Source organism: Apiospora hydei (assembly GCF_038363865.1).
Source record: "Apiospora hydei strain CBS 114990 chromosome Unknown utg000009l_segment0_segment0, whole genome shotgun sequence".
NCBI classification, from domain to species: domain Eukaryota; kingdom Fungi; phylum Ascomycota; class Sordariomycetes; order Amphisphaeriales; family Apiosporaceae; genus Apiospora; species Apiospora hydei.
The window spans coordinates 2,551,002-2,578,188 of record NW_027117368.1 but is presented as its reverse complement, the minus strand read 5'-3'; the positions used below and the strand labels follow the sequence as shown (position 1 = coordinate 2,578,188).

Here is a 27,187-nt window from a genome sequence, read left to right as displayed (position 1 = left end):
TGGGTTGACGGAGAAAGGCGGGCTTTGTTTTGGATATTACTGTTGTGGTATGTCCAGGGTACAGGGTTATGCAGGGTTTGGTCGTTCGTTCCGGAGGCAAAAGCAGGAAGAAGACAGGTCAGGGAGACTTGGGGAGGGGAGGTGGGAACTCAGAAGGAAGGCCGTCCGACGATGTGCGGTGAGGGCGGAGCCGTAGAAAGGATACAGCTTGTTTTAGATACAGCCCACTACTACAATATGCGTCAGCGCGTTTCAGAAATGGAGAAGGCAAAGCGTGGACAGAGGGTGGCCAGTGAGCCGGACGAGGATGGAGAACTGGGCTGGGCTGGCGTGTCAGAGACTAGAGGTAGCGCGGGAACCGCATCCGCGCCTGGATGGTCGACTAGGAAAATTAAAACACTCTGTAAAATGAGAGAGGAAAGAAAAAGAAAAAGAGCAGGCGATCTAACGGCCCACGCGCTTGGTGGCAGGGGCACGAGTGCATGGCAGCATCAGCCGTGTACCTACTTACCTATATACAGTAAATTATAATATGTTGATGCAATTGATGCATATGGGGGGGAGTGGGGATGCAAGCTTGTGAAATTGGGCAGAGAAGGGGGAAAAGAAGAAGAAGAAAAAGGAAAAGAGGCGATTCGCCACGGCAGATAATAGTCGACGAGGGAGATATGCAGATATGCTGGGGTTATGCCGTGCGACGGGAAACAAGCCCCAAAACAATGTCTCGAAATTCCTACTAGAACCATGATATGGAAGCATGGAAAGACGATCGAAAGAGTGGGAATGGAGCCAAGTAGGTTGTGAAACCTGACTCAACCTGCAAAGGATGAGATCAGAGGCTAATCCCAGGAAACCACCAGGCCACTCTCTACTCCGGACTTCCCATGTTTTGAAACCGTATCTCAGAGATGGACAGATGCAAATCACAAGGAGAAGAAGCAAGCATCCATACCCGTCTTTTCCTTTCATCGGGTCGTCTTGTTTCTGACCACGCAATGCATCTGGGCATACCTGCGGTAAGTACCTGAAGAGCTGCACAATTTGGGAGAAACGTGCTGGGATCGTTCTGGCAGTACAGAGCGTGTACACCTCCGGTCGACACCAGACGCCCGTCAGCCGTGTCGAAAGGGCTTCCTTTTGGACTTCCAAATCTGTCTGGCTGGTGTGATCTGCATGCAGCATTGCAGCTCCTGTCAACCAGGGTGTGGTGGTTTTTTAGGAATACACGTGGCTATCGACAGGGAAACTGACTCCAAACCAACGCCCAACTGCTGCATCGGCCTCAGTGTGAGAATCCTGTCTTACACAGACACGCCGACCTCGTGTCTGAATCCTTCCTTCGCATCTTGGCACATGCCGGCCCCAGCTCCCAGCCTATTTTTGTGACCGCCATCCATTTCCCCGCCGGACTTTGCTTACTCCACGAATGTTTCGGCCTGAACATGCTTTGCTCTGCTCTGCTTCGCAAACGAGTTTTCAGCCCGCGTGCGCCGTATGGTAGGTACCTATGGCCTCTGGTCGCACCTCGGATTGAATGGGCTCGGCGTTTCGAAACGAGCGGGCAAAAGAAAGGCCATGTTTCCAGGAGGTGACGCAGCATATGGATTATTACCTAGTCCAAGCCCTACGGAGCACCTAACGTCGGCACTGCCATGTTCAGATGTCCAGGGCTACAGCCTACAGCCTGCCTGCCTGCCTGCCTGCCTGCCTGCCTGCCTGCCTGCCTGCCTGCCTGCCCTGTTTGGCTAGGCAGTTGGCATTAGCTGTCTTGACATTAACCGGCCAACCCGACAGGATTTGTTGCAACGTTCGATTATGGGTTGGCCGAGCTCGCGGTAGGTAGGTAATCAATCCATTGTCAAACTCGATTTGCATATAGCCCTCGTTCCAGTCTCATTGGCGAACGCCTCTACGCAACTCGGGATCTACATAGCCTGAACGGTTTGAACAGACTGGACAGGTCGTCTTCCCGGCGGCTTGGGACCTTGGGACCTTGGGACCCCATGTGCCATGACCACTGTGCATATGCGCTACTGTTCACCCATCTCCGTTGGGATCGGCATCAATTATGCAGACCGTTCACTCCCGAGTCAGTCACGGCTTCTGGACTGCAATGGACTCTCCCGTGTGCGGGCTGGGTACTTATGCAATAAGCAACTGCTGTCTTAGGTACCACGCGTGCTGCTTGTCTCGAAAGGTAATATCCTAACCTCCCCCAGCCCCTCCCATCGTGTGTAAATAATAGCAACTCCATCGTGTTTGTCCCTCCCTCTGGAATTTGCCGCCCACTCGCTCCTCCAAGCCCGCCTGCTCTCAGTAGAGGACCCTGTTGTGGGGCTCAGCATCAAGACCCCCTACCCCCTGATTCTGTGTCATCCAAGCATCGAGCCGAACCAGCGCCTTCCTTGCGGCTTCCAGAAGGAATCTGGAATATGCAGGGGCAACGGCATTGGGAACAAGACGATCCCCCGAAACATGGAACACGACACGACAAAAGACGGTCACGCCGATGACAGCATGCCGTCTGATGTTCTTTTCTCTCTTCCATTCTCAATAAACACTCAGGGCATTTATCAACCGAGATCGCCGCCGCGTCCGCTAGGACATTCCGAGGCGGGAGGTGGATATCCATCGAGCCATTTGTGTGTAGGTGTATTCTTCTGCCTGCGGAGCAATTGCGAATCTGACTTCTCGTCAGCAGCGACCAGAACAGCAACACACCCGCCTCTCCTACTACGCCGTGGGTATTGGAGGCAGCCGTGCGCATGACAGCCCCGTTTGTATAATCTGCCTACGCGCTCTTGAGCGGGTCCTCCTGCGCGAGGGCAGCCAGATGAGATCATCACAACGCTCTGCCTGGGCAAGCCGTGGCATTGCTAATGGGAATGGGTCACATCGAACTGCTTGAATCTGCAATGCGCTGAGAGATGATCGCTAGATTGGCAGATTAGCATATTGGAGTAATGGGAAGCGGTGAGGCTGAATGCCTCATGCATGATGAAGATGCACTGCAACCTTTTTGAGACACAACGGGAACTGCCACCCAATCATCGCGTCCGACCAGAGACCAGCAACTCGTACCTAAGGACGAAAAAGTGGACGGCAACGGCCTCTCTCACTCTCCTGCCAGCCTCCCTGCTTCTAATCTCCATTCTCTCTAGCTCCCGAACCGACGACGACAGCACCACTGAAAAAAGGCACCATCTCGGCATGCTAACAAGGCCCCCATCATCTCCCATTTGGCCTGCTGCTCAACGTCCTTTGCTAGCTCTGGGCCCACGGTTCGCAATGAGGGACCTGATACATGGCATATCCGCACTTAGCGGCGTGGGACAACAACAGCCGTCAAGGCAGTTCAACATATTGCGGGCCACTCGGACAAATTTGCAGTCGTCGCGTATGGCCGATGTCACGGCAGGGTTGGTGCGCAATCTGGTGGTGCTCGGCGCCTACCCTGTCTAGACTGTGGCGGGGGTCGATTAGTGTCGAGAACCCGCTGCGTGCGGACTTGTCAGCGCTTCGAAGCGCACACCAAATCGATAAGTCAGTTCAGATGACTCCAAAGTAATGGCTGTCCAACGCCCTTCCTTGCCTACTGCACCCGGCGGCTCCGTCCGGCGCGGCCTCGCCAGATCTTGGGAGAAAATGTCAAACCACGAACGTTGTGGTTCATACGACATCGAGTTGGTGCTATGATTATCGTACTGTCCAACGTCCAACTATCTCGCATGTAAGGGTCCTCCTTCGTTTCGGGGGTCACGACCAGTCGCGTTGCAATCATCCTTTTTGGTATGATCTCGCCGCTCTCGGCTGTCCTGTTTTCCCCCTTCTCCTTCTAACAGCCCCCCCTCCGGTGACGACTGCGTTCAATCGGCAAGTGGACGGAGCGGCATAAGAATTCGGCTATTACCACCGAGACTACCAGCGTCACAGGCTCTTTAATGACATTCCTGTGCCCTCGGACGCTCCGTGCGTTCGGTTTTTACTTCCCATATAGGTCGGAGAGATCTATAATATACTCAGATATTGGTGGAGTATAGTAACCATGGCCGGGGCAGCAGTGGACTTTCCAAGCTACGGCCGGAGGGATGCTGCGAGTGCTTTTTCCAACTTGTTGGGCTGTAGTCACGCGGCTCGCGCTACAAATCAAGCCTTTTGGATGGTCGAACATGTTGCCGACGTGTCGTGCGCCTGGTATGAAGGCCGCCGCCGACACCCCACCAGGCGCCAATGCTCTACACGACTTCGACTGTGTGGTCCGCCTAACAGTCATCGGGACAATACTGAAGAACTTAGGTGAGATGTTTGCGAGATACGAAAGGTACAGGATAGCCTTGATGTTCTCGGCGGTATTTACGGGCTGACGCTCCATTGGACTCGACTCTGACACTCTGATACGCTGACATGCGTGGGAAATTATGGTGATTGTTAGCGATTATGTACACGCCTATATATAGAAATGTTCCTTCCAAAATAATGTTATATCATACTTCAGGAGTGCATGGCTCTCTAAATTACGGATGACTTGCTCTTGGCTATCCTTGAATTTGTCATTGACGTGTTCGGACTGCCAACTGTGTGGTGCAACGCTCCCAAATACCATTGCTGCCATGGAACTGATGTAGACCCGAAAGCCCTGGTTCGTACGTATTCACTGTAAGTCGACATCCAGTACTCCATGAACCGATTCTCAGTCCTACAGGTGCTGTTCCGTGCAACACGTACATGAATTGCAGTTATGCTGGCAATGTGTTCAATATCAGGCTGCCAGGCTGCGATTAATGACACTGGATGTGCAGCTACACATATCAACCGCCCTATTAGATGCAGAGGTCCCGTCGTTGAATCAAGCGTCGTTGCTTTCACTGCCGGAGAAAAATGAAGGAGTTTACTCTACCATAGATGAGCTGGCCTTGGTTCAGGGGGCCTGTTTGATACATGATCAGCGCGCAGAGAGGGGAGCTATGACGCACGCCTGGCGATGATCGCTCGGGCTTCATCTTACTTCGACGAGTATACGCGTACAACATCAATCACTGCGTATGTGTATACCGTCCATGGGATTCTGTGGTTAACATGCCAAACATGATGGAGAACGGGCGAGTAAAAGCCTCTGAGGCTATGGACAAGGGCAAGAGAATGGCAATTGAGGTACGCCTATCTTTGCTGCCGAGGAGAGTTGTGATTGTTCTTGTGGTTGTTATCGTGTCCCAGTCTTCCGGGGGCGACAGCAGAGCCAACTATGAGCCCCCTGGAGGGCATGGGATGTACTATCTTTGAGCTCTGGCTGAACCTCAAATGCCTACACAATGTCATCGAGCTTCACACCCCTCCATCCAATGCAGGGTTTTGCCTGGGTGTGCGCTGCATATCCTCCCCCGGCTTCTGGAACGACAGAGACCCGAGAACGGACACGGGACAGGCGTTGCTACGCTCCGACTTTTGCGACAGTCCGGCGTCCGGGCCAGTGGGGCCGAAAATTGTCGAAGACGGCGATGGTCGGCCACAATTGGGTTCATGGGACAATAGGTGGTGTTTTGCTGTCAGTCGTGTATACTTCTGTTCGATGCCTACTACAGGCTTTGCTGGATTCGAATAGAAAGTGGCGGCGGGGGTTCTTGCTTGTTTTGAGTTGTTTGCCCCTTTTCTCACTCTCGTGAGACATCATAGTTTCGGGCAGGAAAGCGCTAGACCGATCAGGGTCCTTGACGAAAAGACCGTCTCGACTTTCGTAGCTCCAGATAGCCGCGAGTTGAATGTCGCATTTGACAGCGATAGAACGCGTGGATCATGATGACCAAGGGCACTCACTTGATAAGAGGCAGGTGAAAGACATGTAGAATCGAGAAGCAGGGAGGGAGAGGGTACCGCTATGTACCTCTACTTAGCAGAGGTGTACATCAATGTTCGATAACCAATGCATCGTGAGTCTGCTTGGGGTCAGTATCTGATATCACCGCGGTTCAGACAATGGTAGTAACTCGTGCCTTGAATCGCCGAGGCCATCGTCAGGAGCAGCAGTAGCATTTTATCATGGGATACCGAACAATCTCCACCGCTCCCGCATGCTTACCTCTATGATGCCGTGGTCGGATAAATCATAACGGTGTGCCGTGAAACGTTGCTGGTCCTTCTTCGTCTAATGATGGTTTGCTCTCTCTTCTTCTAACTTCATTAGTCAGAGAAAGCTCCAAGGCCTTCTCCTTTTACTCCCGTGGCTTCATGTATCCGGTTAGGCTCGATATGCGACATCATCATCATCTTCTCCAAAGAAGACCAAGAAGATTAGACAAGACAAGCCTCGCCGGCAGTCGCCGTAGCGCAAACTTCGACTCGCCACCGGCTCCTGAACTGCTTCAATCCAATGCCGCAAACGGGATTTATCTGGTTTGACAGGTCTTGGCAGCAAAGGTCGAGGGCTTATCACACGAGCTCCCGTCCCCTCCCTCCAAAGCTTCGCCCATTGCTAGTGCTTCCTAGTTGAGATGAGAATAACGAGGCTGTTAGTCTCAACCGACTTTGCTCGATGCTCTTGACCGCAAACAGGCCATCTTGCGACCAATCTGGCGATCCGATCAGACAGACAGAGCGTTGCAAACCCCGAGATACAGGAGATACAGGAGATACAGGAGAAAGGAGCACGACAGGGCCCAAACATCCTACCTAATTGCCTATGGTAAGTAACCAACCCAGGCATCTCCCGCACTTCCTCCAAAGGGCGGCCAGCAAGTCAGAAGAAATGACCCCTTTGTCAGTAATATGTATCGTCACCGAATCGTGAAAAAGGAGGGGCAAGGCGGGATGAGCTTTTTTACGTTTGTCCCCCCTTCCCCCATCGCCAATCTCGCCCGCTGACCTGGAAATAGACAGCGCCGGCATTTGACAGCATTCGTCCGTTGGTTCCGAGCCGAGTGACTGGATTCAGCCAGAGTTTTGCAGATCTGCTGCATCCCGCGAGTGAGAGATGACACCCGCTCAGACTCCGCCATTATGAGATCTACCCCATCAAGATTTGGTCAAGGCTCGGCCAGCTTCGGGAAGGTCTGGTTTAGTCTGAGATTTTTTACTTTCCGCTGCTTTGTGCCAACCAGACCCCGCCATGTTCGTGATGTCCCGTGTCGGCCGAGCGGGCAGGTTCTCCAAACTGGTGCGGAGATCAAACCCACGGGGGGAGTCTGGAGAGAGTGCTCGCTTCCGGCATACCCTCTATGGGAGTTTGGGATATTGATGTTGCAGAGGCCCATTGGCCTGAACCCTTGAGCACATCCATGAGGTGTATTATCATAAAGGCACCCGGCGACTGCTTTATAAAGACGTGATACTTCGTATTCCAAATATTCAACCCCCCAAAACTCCGCAAACCGTATCTTGATGCTTTAGGAACCGGGCCGTCGCAGGCGAGCGCGGCACACGCAACAGGTTTTGCAGTAACCGGTGGCACGCCTGGAGAGAGTTCTCTTCTCCGTCATAGATGCACTGGTACCGTAGTTTTTCCATCGCGTGAGGGGTGCAAAGAGCTTAACCACTTTAAACAGGGTTACTCGTGCTGTCATGATAGAGCTTACATGATGCAAGGGATTCCACCGCATCACCCAGCCCCCTAGGCGCGCAACGAAGCGCTATCCTAGTCACCGGCTGCATCAAATGCCATTTCCTCGCAGCTGCTCTCGTATTTCCCCATGCCCCTATCATATGCAGGGTACCTGCAATGGCAAAAAGTCACGCAAGGTCTAAAGCAGTTTCTGAAGTAGTAGTAATATTGGGCACAAGGGGTATGATCTGAGCATTCAGCGTCATTATGTTACAGACAACATCAAGAGGTTTGTCGTAGATATGCAACGGCTACGCGGCAGTAATATCCACACCTCGGCTTCTCACCCTCTCCGCCTCTTCTAGCCACTCCCCATCATCCACCCAGCACACTGACCCTGAGACGCAAGGAACTACAAGAATAACGAAGAGACCAGCGAAGCTGTACAAGTGTCAAAACCGCCACCCACGCCTCAAGTATCATGCCCATCCGCTATGTATAACAGTCGTGTCCGGGTGACTGCCGTGATTTCCTGGCCCTTGGAGAATTTCGACTTTATACCCCAAAGGTGAGCGTGTTCCTTCGCCCCATCTACCTTAACAAAGTCGGGGCATGTCAAGTAAACGCAAGAACGTGAATCAACATGTTTAGCGCAAGAAAACATTTGCAGTGAAGAGAAGCCTTTTGGTATAGACAAAGAAGCCCTTGAAAGACGGACGGAAGGGCGTTGCTGCTGCACTAGTCCAGAGCCACAGCAACAATGAAGCGGTCATCCGAAGTGAAGCGTATGCCGGAAAGTTCGCATATCGGGCGAACACGTCTGCTGTTTTTCTTTTTATCCTTCTCTGCTGAGCCCATATGGCTCACTTCGAGGGCGGACGGTTCGGTGAGACAAACGAGACGGCGCGGTATATGGCGATGCATAAATCTGACCGGAGTAATACAAGTAGGAAGTGGCGCAGGCGGTCGGAAAATAGTTGGTGTCGGTCAAAGGAAAGGTTGGTATTGAGAAAAAGGCTGTCGTGACTTCGTCCTGGATACGCCAGCTCTTTAGAGATTAAAATGGGCGTATCAGGTAGAAATTAGTTTTGGCAAAGAACCACTCGAGGAAAGGCATAACGAGGCGCTCCAGCAACGTTTTTTGTTCCCGACGGGCCATTTCTCGTGGCATTATCGTCAAACCCATTACCGGGGTAGCCCTTGAGTAATTAGTAGGCCCAGATTTTAAGCTGCATCTCGTGTTAGTTCCAGGAAGAACTTCAAGGCAACAAGACATGACACGTACCACTGAGTCCCATGAACCTGTGCACAGGCTGATGCCGTCGTTGCTAACTCCCAAGCAGCTGACACGGTTTTCGTGACCCACCAACGAGCCAACCTTTTCACCACGGGTAATATCCCAGACCTGCTAGTTGTTAGAACGGATTTCCCGACAGTCAGGCACATCATCTAGAGTCATACCTTGCACTCAAAGTCATCATAACCAGCAAACAGCAGACGGCCGGAGACGGAGGTGGCAACCGAGGTAATACCACACAGAATAGATTCGGACTGATGAAAAGGTCAGCTAGGCCGTTAACGTATGTCGATTCGTTCTCGAACTTACTCCGTAGAGGTTAAGCTCCCGATCAGCTCGGATATCAAACAACCTGCAGGTGGCATCGTCGGATCCAGTGACGAAAGAGTGGCCGTCGGGGAAGAACTGGATGGCGTTGATGTCGGACTCGTGGCCCGCAAATGTCTGAACGGCCTTGCCTGCTCGGATATCCCAGAGCTTCGCGAAGGCGTCGCAGGCACCCGATATAAACGTGTTTTGGTTTGTCGGGTTCAAGCTAATGCTCATCACGTCGCCCAGATGATCGGCAAACTCCATAACCTTGGTACCCGTCTCGATATCCCACTTCATGCAGGTCATGTCGCCGGACGACGTGAGAATGCTTCGGTCGTTGATGAATCGACAGCACGATAGGTAACCGGCATGGCCAGACAGTTCTCGAGCGACACGGGTGGGAGCGTCTCGGTTCTGGTTCAGGTTGTAAATGGAGCAGATATTGTCAAGACCACCGCACGCGACGTAGTTGCCACTAGGGAATAGGCGCAAGTCATGACCCAGGAAGAGCGGAGAGGGATGGCGTGGACTTTGTTGGTCGTGTAGGCGTCCCAAATTATCAGCTTGCCGTCCTGCGAGGCAGAGACCAGATGCCTCCGGTCTGTAGACCAGTGCATGGCATAGATCTTGGCGAGATGGCCCTTCAGCGTCCTCTTCGTCTTCATCAATTGGTTTCTGGGGATAGTGTCGTGCGATTGTTGCGACACGGCGCGCACTGTAAGACGACCATATTAGCAAAAGCAGTACTAGGCACCGCTGTAGACGTTTGGTTACACGACGACCACGCCACGGTGAGATTCTGGGCTCATGTTGCCAATTTGCGTGCCGGCATTATCGCGTCGCGGTGATGTCGGCTATGGCTGATGAACCACAAAAACACGTCGGATATGCCGTGATAGTCGAGTAGAGATTTTGCGGAAAGGGGGAGGAGAGACCTACGAGTCGTGTCTGCCAGCTCATCCTTCTTGCGCTTGATCCTGTCCTTCAGAGTCTCTGCTTCGCGGCGCGCTTGCTGGATGCGCGCCTGCATCGCCTCAGGCGACACATCGTTCGGCCGTTGCGAATCCATTGGGGTTGATTGTGACTGTGGCCGGAAACGACTGAGAAGGAGATAACGAGGAGGATTGAGAAGGGCACGGTAGGTGACTGCGGACGTGAACCGGTAGGTAGAGGAGGGTGCGACGTGATCGACTGGATTGGAACCGAATCAAAGAATTCAGTCGGTCAATCAGTCACGGTCAGTCAATCGTCGTGTGGAGATCTGAGGCACACCTGCAACGGGAAAGAGGGAAAGAGGAAAAAAAGAGAGGTGGTGAAGGTTGGATGGGATCGGTTCGGGACTGGATTGGCATTGACGGGCTGCAGACAAGACCATACAACCAAACCAAACACACACGCTCTCTCACTCTCACACACTATGCGCACCAGAGCCAGGCTAGCTTAGTTGGGGGTACGGTATGGGGCAGGCAGAGGGCAGGATTGGGAACCAACTTGTACTCGTACTCGAGCGGTAGGGAGGTAAGTATGGGTATGGGTATGGGTATGGGTAGGCGGAGCGGAGGGAGGTCAGGTACCACGGCTGCCTCCAGCGTTCTTTCAATTGCTTTATTTGGGGTGGACTCTTTTCTTGGGGGAGAGAGGGGGAGGAGAGCGAGACAGCGAGACAGAGAGACGGAGAGAGAGAGAGAGAGAGGTGAGGTGAAGATTGAGGTGGACCTGTCTGCAACTGAAATGGGCGGATGCAATGGAGAAGCAGCAGCAGCAGCCGTCGAGCTGGCCAGAAGAAGCAGTACAGTAACCTAGTACATCGGCACCAAACCCACCACGCAATGCAGGTTCAGGGGGCAGGTAATGCTCTTTGGGAGACGATCAGCCAGTCAGGACCATCCCCTGGCCGCAGGCTACGGGCAAAGTATGTAACCCGGACACAGTAACAGCAGCTGATTCTCGCCGGGAACAGAGGTCCAAGTGGGAAAGGACGCCAGGGTAGCGTATTTTAGTGGGTGGTAGGCGTGCAGGGTGCGCTGACCAAGAAGGTACCAGAGGTGGAGCAACGGCGAGATTGATTTCGGATTTCAAATTCAGGGGGCCGTCAGGAAAACGACGGGGGGCAGAGAGCGGCCAACCTGTTTACACGTCCAAATAACATATGATGAAGATCGAGAATAAAACAAGCCGAGGCGGTCATGTACATTGACTGCATACCTAGGTAGGCACGAAGCAAATGAGAGAGAGAGAGAGAGAGAGAGAGAGAGAGAGAGAGAGAGAGAGAGAGAGAGAGAGAGAGCGCGACAGAGAGCGATAGGGAGAGTTAACACTTCCTTAGCGAGCAAAGCCGGGAGCTTCCACAAGATCCAAAGTCTGCCTGTAGCTTGCTTACCTACCTACATACCTACATACCTACATACCTACATACCTACATCCTACCTACTTACCTTACAGGGCTGCTTATCCCGACGACTCGACGAGAGAGCGAATTGAGAGATAAGGGACCTGTAAAACCTGGGAACATTGAACCGACTTGATACGTACAGTGCCTACCAATGCCATCCATGCCCATGCTTTACGCAAGTAAAGAGAGGTAAGAGGTAAACATGGGGCGAATCGGGTTGCGAATAGTCGACTAGTCGCTGCTTAGTGGCACAATAGAAAGAGCTGCTTGCGTGCACTTGTTGTTGATGCGAGGAACCACGAGCAAGGTCGCATCAATTCCTTGTACCAGCACCAGCACCAGCACCAGCACCAGCAGAGTAAGGTACATGTAGACAGAGTAGGTAAGTAGTAGGGCGGAGGATCCAATCTACGCGCAGATGGGGCAGACCATTTGACCTACTAAAGTACTACTGCAGGTGGTTCCTCTCTAGCACTCTAGCTCCTCTCGCTCTCATTTCGTCAATCGTTAATTTCTCCAATAATCATCCAATCCTGAGCACTTGACAGTGACCGACAATGACTGCCTGCCTGCGCTGGCAAAGAAAGAAAGCAGCTCAACGCAACATCAGCAGTCTTTACCGAGCCCCGAGTAGCCGGCCGGATGGCGACGGTTGATTGATTGGTTGGTTGGGATGAAGATACTGACGAACCATCAATCGTCCGTCTTACAAATGACGGGAGGTCTGGCCTGGGCAAGGCCCAAAGCAGTGCAGTGGCAACAGGGAAGAAGAAATAGTGCAGGGTCGAAGAGGCCGCGATACAGTAACCGTTAATCGTTAAGGTGACCCCGTCTCAGACAAGGACGCAGTCCCAGCTGTGGACCCCTTCCAGACGCGGACACGACATGTTTTCTTGCGCCTATCGTCAGAAGACAACAGGAAGGAGGATATGATATATGGGTAAGGTTAAGGGGGTTCATCTTGCCATATGCACGCTCGGTCGCAGCAGTCGCGCAGTTCGTTATGCAGATCACACCAAACTCTTACGCCTATGCCTACTACCCGTTTGCATGAGCAGAAAGTCGTTGCTTGGGTTTCCTCTTATAAGGAAGATACTCGCACCATCCCCCTTCAGGCCCACGGCATTCTTGGCTGTTCCCCCGTGGCTGATCCAGAGCACCATCGCGAAACCGAAGTGGCAGGATTTGAGCCACTCGGGTCGACGTCAGCCACCAAAAGGTACTGTACATACATCCCATCCTTGGATACCCGTCCACTTAGCCGGTCGACATGTCATAATCTGGAGGCTGGCTGGCTGGCTGGCTGGCGACAGTATCTGCCCTGTCTGGCCCTGTCGGGGCAGAGCTCCTCCTCCCATTCCCAATTGGAGCCCACCACACACTGGATCCCCCCCCATGCGCAGCAAATCTACAATCCCTGTACCCCGGTCCCTGTCGGGGAGTTCACGGAACCGGAAATGGAAAGCACCTGAGGCCAACGCCAACGGTCTTGGCCACCTGCTACGAGAGTATGCAGCCGTGCATGCATGATCGATCCAATTGCGAATGGCCACCACCGTTTTCGAGGAGGGACGTCGAATGCGACTCTTCACGATGGGAGAGCTTATATCCACGTTGGGGTTGAGAGCTGCATACCGTCGGGTGCCCCTACTGCCTACGTACCCTATTTAGTCGATTCCAATCCCAACCCCGCGTTTCCTTTCGGTACGGTCGGTCCAGTCCTGAGACAGACATGACAGGTACTTGTACCGGCTGAGCTGAGCTAATCTGTACCTACCAACCTACCTACATAAAGTACGCAGGCCGATTCGGTTCGACAGAGACGTCAAGTTCTAGGCTTATAGCCATCTTTGTTAGGCCAGTGCCGGAGCTGTGTTCGTTGCCTCCCCTAGATCAACAGCCGACACAGCCGTCGTCTTGCTGAATGTCGTTTGACTCATGACACCTGGGAAGACGCAGTGGTTAGATTGATTCAGCGATGCTCTCATCACGAAGGACATCAGCCCAACAACTGCTGCTCCCGATTCAGCGACACACCCACCAATGGATATGATGACCATCACCTACGGAATGCTTGCTGTGTCACAACAGTTGACGACCTCTCTAGGACCTCCGATATCTTGTTGTTCAGCACATCTCGAATACATGCGCCGACAGGTTTCTCCAGCCCCAAGTGCCCTGACCTTGGCTGCCAAACACTGTGCAACCGTCGAAGGCCATAGCTCAACCCACCCGTTCGCCCGAACCCGCCGTGCAGTTCTCGGCCGTCGCCAAAGTTATCTTCTGCCGTACATGAAGAGTTGACGAGTTGACGAGTTGTCAACATAGTTCCCATCTAACCTGTCCATCCGCCGCCAACATGGCCGGCAGCGTGTCTATAAAGAGTTTGCACTTGTAGATGCTACTAAGGGCCACTTGTTCTAGGAGTTGCCATCAGGAGTACAGCCTTGGTCGAGCACTGCTTATTCAAGGTCCATCTACAGTATACGGCAATATATTACTCCGTATTCTTACCTACCTGGGCAACATGGCTTTGATCTCGACATATACCTATCTTTTCAGCTTTCCCAGGGACACACCCAGCACGGTGCACTTATCCAAGCAGACATACTGTGCCGCCATGTCGCCTATTTCATGTTCACATTCACCCGTCACGCCAACTCCGAGGCCTGGGAAATTAGCTGCATCCCATGGGGTCGCATTGGTTGGTGGCAGCAACCTCCTGTAACGGAAATTTTTGGTCCAGTTCTTCGGTGCCCGACCATCCAAAAGCGGTAAAGCCCTATGTGTTTGATTAGATTGGTCGTTGCTGCTGCAACGCTAGCATTGTATTGGATTGCAGGCGTTCTTCTAGAAGCTTTGGCCTCGATTTTGCAGCCTCATGAAGCATGCAGACCAGCACATCGCAATACGAGACAACCTTGGGGACCGAGACGAGAGCGCCTTTTCTCTTATTACCCTCATCTTCTCTTTTTCCTTCTGCTTCTGCTTCTCCTTCTCGAAGGCCTGCCAAGCGCGCATATTTAAACTCAATCACCGATCCAGCAGCGCTGGCGATTAAGAAAACCCCTTCCGAAACACGCTGGAGCTGAGGTAGGCTCATCAGTCGGATCTGACACTACACATGTACCTACACACTACCTTCTTTCCCGGGAATCACGGCTAGGACGGGCCTCGGGTCTTCACAACCTTTTCCGTCGATAGCTTGCTCCTCTATCGTGGATTCCACTGGGTCCTCTAATTCCAACGCCCGGCCGCTGTACTCACTGGTCGCACCAATCTCCTCGCCTTATTTGTTAATTGGTGACCAGAATGGTGGGACGATATCCGCTAGAGTATCATTGATTCTCTATTGACACCATCATCTGTGCATCGTCCGTGGCCCGAACGAACCCAACTGACAGACTGACTGCTGACGGCATCGCCATCACCATCATGGCGGTTACAGAACCAGAAGCCCAGATGGACTTCCAATCCATGCCCAAAATCGAGGTACCTACTCAAACCACCTACATACCTGGCCTCTCTATCCACAACACAAGCTTGGACCTTTGTATCTTGCGATGTCGTCACGCCACCAACCGTCATGGTATGCGGTCCGGGCCGTTGTGATTCGTTCGTGGAAGGGTCGCACGTCGGTGTTGAATCTTGTGTCCCCCGTCGTCATCCCGTGCCACAGGCTGCCAAGCCTGTCCTGCCTATCCTGTCGCTGCCACACCTTCAAGCGAAGTGAACCGGAGCTTCCCCTGCCTGGCATTTTAGACGACTAAAACAATTTCGGGTCAGGGAGTCGTCGCTTGCTGGGCTTCGTTTATATTGTGCACAGACTGACGTCTGACTTCCTTGCTCATCCAGATCCATGCTCATTTGTCGGGAAGCATCAGTCGACAATGTCTTCACGAGATATGGACCAAGAAGAAAGAAGCCGGGTCGACTGACCTCGAGGACCCCTCGTTGTGATGCCGGTGGACAAACACGACTATGACCTGAATACGTAAGGGAACCATCGACACTCAAGCTCAATACAGTTACATGCGGCGTTTGCCAAGCCGTGATCTGTTTGTGCTATCTGACAGCATTATCTATTCGTTGTCCTCTGATGCTGAATTGTAGAAAATTAGCTTCTTCCCCCTGTTTTCGTCCTACATCTATCACTTGGTCGACGACGTCGAATCCTTGACGTTCTCCACCAAGGCCGTTGTCGCCGATTTCGCCCACGATGGCGTCGTCTACCTGGAGTTACGCACGACGCCCCGTGCCATGCCGAAAGCCGGCCTGGACAAGGCCAGCTACATCCAGGCCGTCCTGGACGCCGTGGCCGCGGCCGAGGCCGAGAACCCCTCCATCCGCGCCAAGCTGATCCTGTCGATGGACCGGCGCAACACCCCCGGCCGAGGCGCGAGAGGTCGTCCTCCTGGCGCGGCAGTTCCGCTTCCGGAACGTGGTGGGCATCGACCTCTGCGGCGACCCGGCCAAGGGTGATATCTCGCTCTTCACCCCTGCCATCCGCGAGGCCAAGACGGGCGGCGGCCTGGGCGTCACTATCCATTTCGCCGAGGCCGAGTGTAGCGCGAGCGAGGCGGAGCTCCAGACTATCATGGACTGGGACCCCGATCGACTGGGTCACGTGATCCACGTTCCCGAGCACATCAAGCGGCGGATTACTACAACGAGGCCTGGCAGTAGTAGTGGAACCCCTTCCGCCCGCGGGCTGGAGTTGTGCTTGAGCTGCAATGTGCACGCCAAGATGATCGTGGGCAGCTTCGAGGCTCATCATTTCGGCGAGTGGTGGAAGGTCGAAGGCGTTACTGTAGTACCCTGCGTAAGCTCTTTCCTTATTCTTAACCCCTTGCCTTGCCTCTCCGCACACCGCTGCCGCAAAAGAAGTTATATAGAGCGATATGTCAGTTAAGATTATGCGCTTGTGACCAACGAGCTAATCTCTCCTTTCTTTCTTTTCGTAGACGGATGACGTCGGTGTCTTTGGCAGCCCAGTGTCTAATGAGTGGCGCCTTATACAGCAACACTTCAGACTGACGAGGGCGGAGCTTCTCGGCCTCGCGCGCAAAGGCATTGATGTTATTTTCGGCGGCGAAGAGGAGAAGCAGCGGTTGAGAAGTATCATGTGGTGACCAGCATACTCTACATAGCTGACCGTGATAGGCCGAAACAAATCCAATTACGAGTCGGCGACCAGTTGAGACCCAAGCGAAAAGAAACGGGTGAAAAAGAAAAACTAGCGTCACGACATGTCAAGAACTTTATGGCCGTTGTGAAATAAAACCAAACATGCATGTGTTGAAACAGCTCTATTGAAACACCGGCCAAAGGGGGGCGGGGGGGCTGGTATTATTACCACAAGCCCGTCCCAACGCCTCTTTGAAGTTCCGACGCCCGTAATAACAAATTTGCTAACAAATCGTAAGCGGCGAGCATCCATCCCGTGCCCGAGGCAAGCCTTCTAGTCTTTGACCTGCCCATCCATCTAAGGGTGGGTAGCCTCCCATTGTTTGAACCATTCCAAAGCCTCTGGGTTGGCCACGCTTGCGTTGGTCTTTATATTGATACCCGAGAGAATCTGCTTGACCGCAACCTCGATCCTACGAATGACTTGGATATTAGCAGATGCACTTCGCGCCTTCGCCTTCTTAATAAAACCCCGTTGCACCGAATGAAGCACTGACTGCGGGAAGTACAGACCCTCCTCACCCGCAGAAAAGATCATAACGGAGGAAAATAGTGGAAAAAGAAAGAGTAAAAACAGGAAAAGAAAGAAAATAAACTCACTTCTTCCCGTTCCCCGTCTTAGGGATCCCAGCCGGCCCACATTCCTCCACGACACCAGGGACGTGACGGGGGGCTCAGCTCGCTCTTAATCACGGCCTTGATTTTCTGGCGCAGGTCGTCACCAAAGGTCTTACCCTCGCACATGACGATGAAGAGGCAGACGGTCTCGTCACGGTCGGACTCGCGTCGGCGGCCGACGCAGACGGCGTCCTCGACATCGCCGGCGAAAAAGCGCGTCAGAACGTTGTAGATCTCGGCGCTGCCGAAGCGGACGCCCGAGGGCTTGAGGACCCCGTCGCTGCGGCCGAGCATGGTGAGCCCGCCGGTGCGCGTGTCGATGCGCACGAAGTCGCCGTGGTGCCAGACGCCGGGGAACCGCTCAAAGTAGCTGCTTTGGTACTTGGCGTCGCCCTGGGGCCCCAGAACGTCAGGGGCTGGCAAGGGAACGGCTGCAGGCACACGAGCTCGCCGTCCTCGCCCGGAGTTGGTTTGCCCGTCACCGAGTCGGCGACGGCGATGGCCATGCCGAGGCCGGCGCACTGGATCTCGCCGACGTAGACGGGCAGCAGCGGACAGGGTGCGCCAAAGAGGGAGATGATGTCAGTGCCACCAGTGATGGAGCCGAGGTTGATATTGGACGGGAAGGCCTTGTAGACGAAGGAGAAAGTCGACGGAGGTAGGGGGGGACGCGGTGGAGTAGATGGCTTGTAGTTTAGAGAGGTCGACAGACATGCTGGGGTAGATGCCATTGGTTTCAAGAGTTGTCAGGTAAGCGGCCGATGTGCCAAAGTGCGTGACTTCGTACTTCTCCAGGAGTTTGGGAATGGAGAGATAGCCGTGGGGTTTGAAGGGAGAGCCTGTGTATAGGACGAGCGAGGTGCCGGAGGCTAACGCCGAGACACTCCAGTGCCACATCATCCAGGAAGTCGTAGTGTAATAGAGCATTCGTGATGTATGATCCATTGTGCAATGAAGGTAGTGTTCCTTCTTATGCTGGATTAGCGTACCTAGTGCAGTATGTATAATCGCCTTTGGGAGGCCCGTCGTCCCGCTTGAGTAAAGAACGTAAAGGGGGTGAGATGGGGGCAGTTGTTCGAACTCAAGAGGTGCAGAGGAAGAGCTGCCAACCCGGTCAGTATACAAGCAAACACCAAGGCACGTCATTGACATAACAATACCTGTTCAAAAAGGTCTCGAAACTCTCTGCAGCTACTCCTTGAGCCTTGAGGTCGTCCAGGCCAAGGTCTACGTTGATATTCTTGATTACAACCACGGTCTTGAGGCCCTTGGTCTTGAGATCCTCTACGATCTGCAAGGTCTTGTCGACACTCGACCATGGCTTGCCGTTGTATGTCATACCATTGTCAGCAAACAACACTTTGGGCTCTATCTGGGCCAGACGATCCAGTACGGCGCTGACTCCGTTGTCCGGGCTGATGCCTGTCCAGACGGCACCAATGGTAGCGGCACCAAGCATGGCCACTATAGCCTGCACATGATTCGACACGAAGCCAGCAACCACATCTCTGGGTTGGACACCACAAGCTCGCAAAGAGTTCGAGCATTGGCGCACGGCTTCGCGCAGCTCGGCCCAAGTAGTCGTAACAGCCTCGTCATCGTTTTCTGTCACGGTGAAACAGGCGGGGGCGGTCTCGTCGACGTTGGCCGGAAAGAGTATATTCTCCGCGAAATTGAGCAGTGAGCAGGCGAAGAAGTCTGGACGAGGGAACATAGAGGCATCCCTAGGAAGCACCTAGTAAGGGGTCTCAGCAGCTGGCCTCCATTACAGTATGCCTTTCAAAATGTGTCTCCATGCACTTTACGGACTTGACCATAAGTGCGTATCGAGGCCAGAGCCTTCACTCAAAGTTATGGCTTCTGCTGCTGCTTATTCTTGTTGAAGAGGCAGGGCAAGACGAGCCGTGATTTGCCGAGAAATGTTGTGTAAGTGAGATTATTTGGAAAGGGTCCCAATACCTACATCATCATACTGCCTGGACGCCTTGATGCCACAGAAATGCCACACCTCGGCCCAAAAATCCGCAATGTTGTCAACGGACCATCTCAAGAGACCCGGGTAGTCAGAGATATCCAACTGGTACTTGAACTTGACATGGTGCAGAAACCTGAACATGTGCGTCGACTCGGGGTCCGGATGCCGCCACAACTCGGCCGGTGCAAGATGGTCAACCGTCATATTTCTGGAGAGAGAGACTTTCGGAAACTTGGAAGAGAAGAAAGAAGACGTGTCAGCCAGAAGACGAGTGAAGACAGGTATCTTTTGGAATATCTAAATTCGCGGTACTCAGACGGCAATGGAGAGAAACCGAAGATCGGGGACTCGATGGAGCTAGATGTTCTGTCCCACGGGGTTGAGGGAGCTACGGTGGTGGCCTGGTGGGGGAAAATAGGCCAAAAAAACGACCCCAAAGACGCGACTGACTGTCAGACACTGCCAATGGAAGGAAGACAAACCCTGGCCCTGCCCCACCACGACTGTCCGCTAAAGCCGATCCCCTATTATTTGCAAGTAGGTAGGCGGGCAAAGGTGTTCATCTGTAAGCCTACCTACACAATCAGATGAATATTGTTGGCCAGGACGAAAGACTGGACACTGCAGATCATTGATGTCCAATGCCGGGCATCAGGGGGCGGGTTGCTGTTGAATCATGGACGGGACAACTTACGAAGTCGGTATGTGTCTGCTGATGCGTCACCCTCAAGCCGTCACCGTCAGGCCCTCTTGTGCCTTTCTCACATAAGAAACAAATCCGTGAGCCATAAGAAGGACTGGCATCAGATACGGGCACAAGTAGCCCGAGACTTGGGGCGCGTTCTAGAATGTTTTGGGAAGCCATGTCAGCTATGTCAGTGCGTCTGGTGACTGATCGGTTGAGATGGTTTGTACGATGAGGCGTCGCCTTCGATATCAGCGTCCCTCTAGCCAAAGTATCTGAACGAGCATCTGGCTCTTCGGTATGATGGCGGCCACGATGGAAATGCGAAGCAGTCCGTCAGAGCACCTGTGGTATTGCGCCATTGCGAACCACCGTTTTCCTAACCACGACCACCTCATCGCTGCCGGTTCTTCTGCTCGCAAGCATGTTGAGTTACATGTAGTCGTAGAGCTCTTCTAGAACACACGTGAACTCAAGTCCACTGGCTGTCTTCAGGGGCCTGGTTTCGGCCTTGTCGAAGAGGCCATGAGTCTCACCTTCCTGCTCCCCATCGCTCGTTGGGTTGAGGGTCACGTAGCCTCGCGAGCTGGGTAATTGGCACGATAGGTGCGGGCCCACGTCGCTGCGCTGCTCCCATACCTATGGCGAAATGTTCCAATCGCGGCACGGGTCACCGGATGGATGGATGGATGGATCCATCCTCTCGATATCGACATATGGCACCGCAGCAGATGTCACGAACTGTGCGGAAGTCCATGCTGATTTAAATCTCTTGCACCGGTCCCATTCAGTGACGCAATCATTCATTGCAGGGCTGAACTCTCATCAGCGAGGACGTCGTCGCATGACATGCTGTTAGCCCCGGATATGCCATTACAATTGGGCTGGCCAGTAATTGCTCATTCATTCAACTCCCAATTACCTACCTAGGTATCTTTTCCTCACCAATCAGCGCGGGTTTCGAGAGATGTATAGAACTGACCAGGCTATTTCACGCGATCAATCACTTAAAGTGATACCTTGTGTAAATGCAAGTCGCCTTGATGCTGGTGATCGCAATCAGTCACCGCCATGCTCTCCTGCCTGCCTGCCTGCTTGCTTACTTGCTATCTGGCTATGTACTTAGCTAATGTAGCTAGTGACTGAGGATCTTCAATGATCTGATGTTGAAGTGACTATATTCCCAACTACAGTACGGTGACAGGAAGATTAGCCCCCCCTCCACTGTTTTCCGAAAGTCAAAAGACTGCTATGCCTCTTATCGTATATTCTAAGCCAGTTTATCGTCGATAAAATCAAAACTTGAGCTTGAGTAGGTATAAATTCTCCGACTAACCTTGACTTTTCGGGAAACAGTGGAGGGGGGCTAATCTTTCTGTCACCGTACTGTAGCAAGATATAGCCCGCATGAAGATGCTAAAGTTCACGACTACTCCAAAGCAGTCTAGTCAACGACAACACAACACCGAGTCATCCGACAAGGTCCCGACGAGGGCGGCATCGAATGATGGCTGCGCCTATGCAGACAATGTCCCGCACCGAAGCAAAGCAAAGAGCGATAAGATTGCGGACAGCTGTGTGTGCCCGACTTGGAACCCGAACCCCGTCGGGCGAACTTTGAACGCGTCTGGGCTGTGTGACTCAAGCAGGATGACCAGGGCACAAAGTGGGCACGACTGGGCACGACTGGGGGCCGCCGAGGAGCTGGCACGCTGGATCGTTGGAACATTTAAATTTGATTTGTATGCCTCATCCGCCTCTATATCTCCGACAAGCCCATACAGCAACACAATCTCGTGGAATTGGGTAGTCCGTGGACAACAAATAAGCTACACGAACTAGCCCTATAAGTACATCCGTATCGCGATCCGCGTGGTCAGTCCACGATGGACATGAAGAACATGTTGTCATTGAACCCTTATCAATCTCGCTAGCCTTGGCCTTTGCCTTTGCCTTTCGGCATACTGGAATGGTTCGTACTAGTACCGCCGCTGCATAATGCGAGGTGCTTGTGAAGGGCTCCTCTGCATGAGATGCTGTTGTTTCCTGGTTACACCGTCACACAGCGTGGCCAGCGCCAGAGGCAGAGAGGGCTGCGCAGCGTTGCAGCATAACCGCATATATCGAACAGGCGACAAATCGAGGGCAACATTCGATACGGACGATGCGATGGGCTGAATGGGGAGTAGCCCCTGAAGCTAGCTATGATCTTCTTCGTTTTTTTTTGCCCTCTCCCAGTTCTGGCCAGTCTCCCTCCCTGATTTTCTTGGGGGAAGCAGCCGATCACAGAGCCCCCAGGCCCCTTTGGCCCCTTGGGCCCCTTGGTTCGAAAAGCCGAAATGGCGGGCTCCAGTTGCAGAGCCCAACTCGCGCTCTGGTTCGCGAGTAACGCGGGCTTGGGGTATCCACCTTGGTTTCTTGTCGAGTGGGCCGGCGGCTCGGATCAGGCGGAATTTGGCATTGGCAGACGGACAAGGGTGCGCTGTTGGTCGGTTTGGCTAGAGCCCCTCCCATCTCCCTGCGCACCCTGACAAGCCTTAGTGCCCTGTGCCTTTAGCTGCTTAGCTGCAAGCTGCAAGGCTCACAGAAAGCAGAGCAAAACAGAGCAAAGCAATGCAAAGCAATGCAATGCCAGGCTGTTTTCTGCATGCAGCCTTTCCCACTCTTATCCCATCCCCTATGAAGTGCCTTCTCATCAATTCCAATTCTTGTGTCAATGCACGTTGGCTGAGGGGCGGCCTCTCTTGCCGGTCCAATGTATGTACATATAAATGTTTTATGAATGAACAATAGATTAGCAGACAGGCAGGCTCATACGATACCGGGGGAGGTAAAACCAGATAGATACCGGAATACATGCTTCTTGTAGCTCGAATGCAAATTGCATACAGGCGGATTCTCTGGGTTGGGCTTACATTACACGCTGTACGTCTTATTAATGAACAGCGGCAAGCAATAACATGAACATGAACATGAACATGGGCATGGACATGGGGGGGCTGGGTGGGCATTTTCGTTCAGATCGACTGGGATGGATTTCTAAGTGAGCTGCGAATCAATAATAATAGCTCTAGTCCCTCCCCAAAACCCGCGGTGAGCTTTTCCTTCTCTTTTCCCTAGCCGGTTTGTTGCCTATCCCGCCAGTCCAGTCAAGCCCAGTCAAACCAGCTCGTCGGTCAAGGTTGTTTCTTCCTTCTCAATCGCCTCAATTGCAGGGTCAGAACACCACCTCGAGTCTGTTTCGCACATACTGCCGGGTTTTGTTCATCCAGGTCTCTCTTCCGTTACATCGAGAGAGCCAAGAAATTGCCGCCCACGGGAGATTTTTGATCCCGCCACACTCCTTTCCCCAATATCTTTAATAATCTCTGAATAAGAAGCGTATCTGCTCCCGCCATCTGCCACGCCTGCAGCAGCAGCAGCATTACCTACTACCTACATACATACATAATTACTTTACTCTGGCATACCCTCCCCAACCTACGCCTCACCTCAGATCGACTCAGGCGAATCAGCGCTTCTCTCGGTTGCCACGGAAGAAGCTATACCTGCGATTGGACAGTAGCTGTCAATTGGTCAGTCAGCCGCGAAGCATTTAATTTAAAGGTGAGTGAGTGATCGGGAAGGAATGCCTGAACGTTACCGTCCAACGAACGCCACCCCAGACCACACGCATGCAGTAAATGGGCGAGATTGGGGATCGAGGATTGGAGGCCCAGGCGGTGTCGCTCTGATTACCTATCTGGGTCCATTGTGCCTATCTCCAAACACGCTCAACAACCTCCACCAGCTATATTTGCGCTGCACCCATCTCTACCTACTATTATTCTCACATCCAACTGCATTGCCCTGTACCTGCTAATACTGAATGCATCTGTAGCCTCTCAATTGGGAACAAGTCGATACATCGGCACCCTTGTCTGAACCGGAACGTCGCCAATTCGATACAGAGACATGCCCCGAAGAATCTCCATTCCGTTTACCTCCAATAACATGCCACAAACCGAGAAGTCTGGCGAGAGAAGACCGTCGACGTCCAAAGGCAACCGCCTGACCCAGTTCTTCTCCGGCACGCCGCGAAAGGACCAGCTGTCGGCCCAGCAGGCCCTACAGGCCATGCAGAACTCGCCTTCCATCACAGCGCCGAGCCTGGCTCTGCCCAGCATCTCGCTCTCGACTGCCACCGTAGGCGAAGTCCCGGATGAGTCGACCACCCTGTTCGAACCGCCTACCTCGGAGGAAGTCCAGGTCAAGCGACGCGCCGATGCCCAGTTTGGTCCCCTCGTTCACCCTAGCCACCGATATGTTAGCAAGCATCATGGAGATGGCGGCCTGAAGGCCCCCATCATTGATGAGCCTCCCTACTACTTCGTCCTCACCACCTATATCAGCTACCTGCTGCTCATCTTGCTGGGCCACATCCGCGATTTCTTCGGCAAGCGCTTTAGCAAGAAGCCTATGTATCAACAGCTCAAGGCGTCCAACGGATACGCTCCCTTGACCGACGATTTCGACAGCTTCTACACGCGCCGTCTCAAGCTGAGAATTGATGACTGCTTCGCCCGCACCAGCACTGGAGTCCCTGGTCGCTACATCTCACTCTTGGATCGTGTTTCGCACGACTTCAACGCCTCTTACACGTACACTGGCACCACAACCGAGACCCTCAACCTAAGCTCGTACAACTACCTTGGTTTCGCTCAATCCGAAGGCCCCTGTGCCGATGCTGTCGAGGACTGCACCCGCAAGTATGGTCTGAGTTTCTGCGGACCGCGTGCAGATGCTGGTACTTCTGACCTCGCGGTAGAGGTCGAGAGAGAAATCGCCGCCTTCGTTGGCAAGCCCGATGCTATGGTTTTCTCTATGGGTTTCGTCACCAATGCCAGCTCTTTCCCTGCTCTGGTCTCCAAGGGTTGCCTGATTATCTCCGACGAACTTAACCACGCCTCTATCCGCATTGGTGCAAGACTGTCCGGCGCTGTCATTCGGTCCTTTAAGCACAACGATATGGCCGATCTGGAGAACAGACTGCGTGAAGCCATTGCTCAAGGCCAACCCCGAACCCACCGCCCCTGGAAGAAGATTCTTGTTGCCATCGAGGGTTTGTACTCGATGGAAGGAACTGTCTGCGACCTGCCCGGTGTTCTGAAGCTCAAGGAAACCTACAAGTTCTACCTGTTCATCGACGAGGCCCACAGTATTGGAGCTCTCGGCCCCAACGGCCGTGGAGTTTGCGACTACTTTGGTGTCGACCCCGCTAAAGTTGATATTCTCATGGGTACTTTGACCAAGTCCTTCGGTGCCAACGGTGGTTATGTGGCTGCCGAACCACACATCGTTGCTAAGTTGCGAAGCACCAACGCTGCAACCCAGCTCGGAGAATCGCCTGCCCCATCCGTTCTCATGCAAATTTCGGCCTCCCTCAGGATCATCACTGGCGAGCTTGCTCCTGGCCAAGGCGAGGAGCGTCTGCAACGAATTGCCTTCAACTCCCGTTACCTTCGTCTTGGTCTCAAGCGCCTTGGCTTCATTGTCTACGGCCATGACGATTCCCCTATCATTCCCGTTGCCCTGTACAACCCTGGCAAAATGTCCGCCTTTAGCCACGAAATGCTGAAGCGCAAGATCTCTGTCGTCATTGTTGGATACCCTGCCACTCCCCTCATCAGCTCTCGTGTGCGATTCTGCATCTCCTCGGCTCACAACAAGGATGACATGGACCGGGTTCTCGCTGCTTGCCAGGAGGTTGGCGACATCCTTCAAATCAAGTTCTCGACTGGTGTCGCTGGTGGCCAGAAGCTTCCGGCCGGTATTACCCCTGAGAACGAAGAGCAATGGCGCAAGGAGAACGGCCTGGAAAATGTATTTGAGCCTCCTCGTTGGTCGCTTGAGGAAGTCATGGCTGTTGGCGCCGCCGACTGCAAGGGCAAGCTGCGGTAAACGGCCATCAGTCATGACATCGCAACGAAGCTACCATGGTAGTCTACCACGGGATTGAGGAGCCATCAAGACCCACGGCGCTCCAGAGCTGTGGGCTTAGGCCGCACTGGGTCCATACTCTTCAGGATTGGTTGAGGTTAAGCCGACATTCGCTTATCACTTCACTTCATTTGAACGTCGACATCCTGTCAAGACACGAACCCAAATGAGCGAGCAAGGCTTTGAAGATGTTTTCGAAAATGCATGAAACAAGCAAGAGATACCCCATATGCTGTAATTGTCGTTAACATCCATACCCGTTTAATGATCGGCTAGCCTCGTTCGCAAACCCTTCCCCCTCGGTGGGGTTCCCTCGTCTTTACTCAGGTGAAGCGGCACAGCTGCGCTGCTCACTTGGATGGCGAGACGGCTGGCGGGGGGACGCTGAGAGAAACCCTAAGACGGAAGGGTGTGTATGTATATAGACTTAGTATTCATGTACGCAAATGGCAACTGTCGTTAAATCTACCATTGCGAACTTCACAATTTATTGCCACACAAACTGTATATGTCATGTCGTTGTCCCAAGATGTGATCTGATATATGATCGAGCGCAACTAATCGGCGTTTCTTGTCCGGGAGTTTGGTACAAGAGGACATCGACATCAACATCAACACGACACCATATGCAGGTAGGAAAGTGTATTGTGGTGACTTATACACCAATAGTGGACGCGGAGCGAGGTCCTCCGCCAACTCCATCAGCGGGCCGGGTTGTCGCGGCCGATCTCCCGCTCACAAGGGGAAGGCCACCGGCTTGGCGGCTAAATAGCACCGTCTGGAGTGAGCATCGGACGGAGAGGTAGGAAGGGTTTCCTGTCTAGGCACAACCCCCTCAACCGTTCACGTCCCGCCAGTTCGTTTCCCGCCGCCCTGCTCGGACTAGTGTTTCAGCATGCTGTATATCTATCACATGGTCCCTTGCAACGCTGCAGGTATGATATATTGTATTCTCCACTCTGTATGCAGTATACCGTGTTTTCCTCCACTAGACATCCCAGTATGGCAAGTTCCTCTCCCCATGTCGTCGTGCCTGACGAACCAACCCTCATACCCTCCCCTCCTGTGTAGGGTAGAGTGTCGTCTCCAAAGCCGTAATTAGGGGAGCTCATAGGGGACTATATAAATGCTCCGGGCTGCACCCCCATCCCTTCTCTGTACTGCCCCCAAGTATATATACCTACGCACGCACGCCCATCACTCGGTTGTCC

The 27,187-nt window shown here is 53.2% G+C and overlaps 5 protein-coding genes across 5 annotated transcripts; 2 read left to right on the top strand and 3 right to left on the bottom strand.

Moving 5' to 3' along the window:
- Window positions 1-8,727: 8,727 nt before the first annotated feature.
- Window positions 8,728-10,260, bottom strand: PG997_012578 (WD domain-containing protein). Its single transcript, XM_066816892.1, has 6 exons — window positions 10,080-10,260; window positions 9,596-9,855; window positions 9,138-9,554; window positions 8,993-9,082; window positions 8,817-8,936; window positions 8,728-8,760 (listed from the first exon to the last, which is right to left on the bottom strand). The coding sequence occupies exons 1-6, from the start codon at window positions 10,207-10,209 to the stop codon at window positions 8,740-8,742; spliced, it is 1,038 nt and encodes a 345-aa protein (XP_066662584.1). The 5' UTR covers window positions 10,210-10,260; the 3' UTR covers window positions 8,728-8,739.
- A 4,707-nt stretch (window positions 10,261-14,967) lies between these two features.
- Window positions 14,968-16,664, top strand: PG997_012577 (adenosine deaminase; the record flags this gene model as incomplete). The annotated part of the gene is made up of 4 exons (XM_066816891.1): window positions 14,968-15,024; window positions 15,646-15,957; window positions 16,010-16,354; window positions 16,497-16,664. The coding sequence occupies 4 exons, from the start codon at window positions 14,968-14,970 to the stop codon at window positions 16,662-16,664; spliced, it is 882 nt and encodes a 293-aa protein (XP_066662583.1).
- A 353-nt stretch (window positions 16,665-17,017) lies between these two features.
- On the bottom strand, window positions 17,018-19,516 carry PG997_012576 (acetoacetate ligase; the record flags this gene model as incomplete). Its single annotated transcript, XM_066816890.1, has 6 exons — window positions 17,018-17,132; window positions 17,360-17,730; window positions 17,781-17,966; window positions 17,992-18,439; window positions 18,498-19,072; window positions 19,301-19,516. 6 exons carry the CDS (start codon window positions 19,514-19,516, stop codon window positions 17,018-17,020), a joined length of 1,911 nt encoding a protein of 636 aa, XP_066662582.1.
- Window positions 19,517-20,429: 913 nt separating this feature from the next.
- PG997_012575 (uncharacterized protein) lies at window positions 20,430-20,754 on the bottom strand (the record flags this gene model as incomplete). The annotated part of the gene is made up of 2 exons (XM_066816889.1): window positions 20,430-20,636; window positions 20,740-20,754. The coding sequence occupies 2 exons, from the start codon at window positions 20,752-20,754 to the stop codon at window positions 20,430-20,432; spliced, it is 222 nt and encodes a 73-aa protein (XP_066662581.1).
- Window positions 20,755-23,951: 3,197 nt separating this feature from the next.
- Window positions 23,952-25,937, top strand: PG997_012574 (regulated by circadian rhythms/membrane function; the record flags this gene model as incomplete). Its single annotated transcript, XM_066816888.1, has 1 exon — window positions 23,952-25,937. The coding sequence occupies one exon, from the start codon at window positions 23,952-23,954 to the stop codon at window positions 25,935-25,937; it is 1,986 nt and encodes a 661-aa protein (XP_066662580.1).
- Window positions 25,938-27,187: the final 1,250 nt, after the last annotated feature.

Excerpts from the sequence above, each read along its gene's own strand:
- PG997_012578 (XM_066816892.1), bottom strand. The coding sequence starts at position 10,209 with ATGGATTCGCAACGGCCGAACGATGTGTCGCCTGAGGCGATGCAGGCG. Across the intron at positions 9,083-9,137 it reads GGGAGCTTAACCTCTACGGA|TCCGAATCTATTCTGTGTGG; the intron begins GTAAGTTCGAGA and ends CCTTTTCATCAG. Across the intron at positions 8,937-8,992 it reads ATGATGACTTTGAGTGCAAG|GTCTGGGATATTACCCGTGG; the intron begins GTATGACTCTAG and ends AACAACTAGCAG.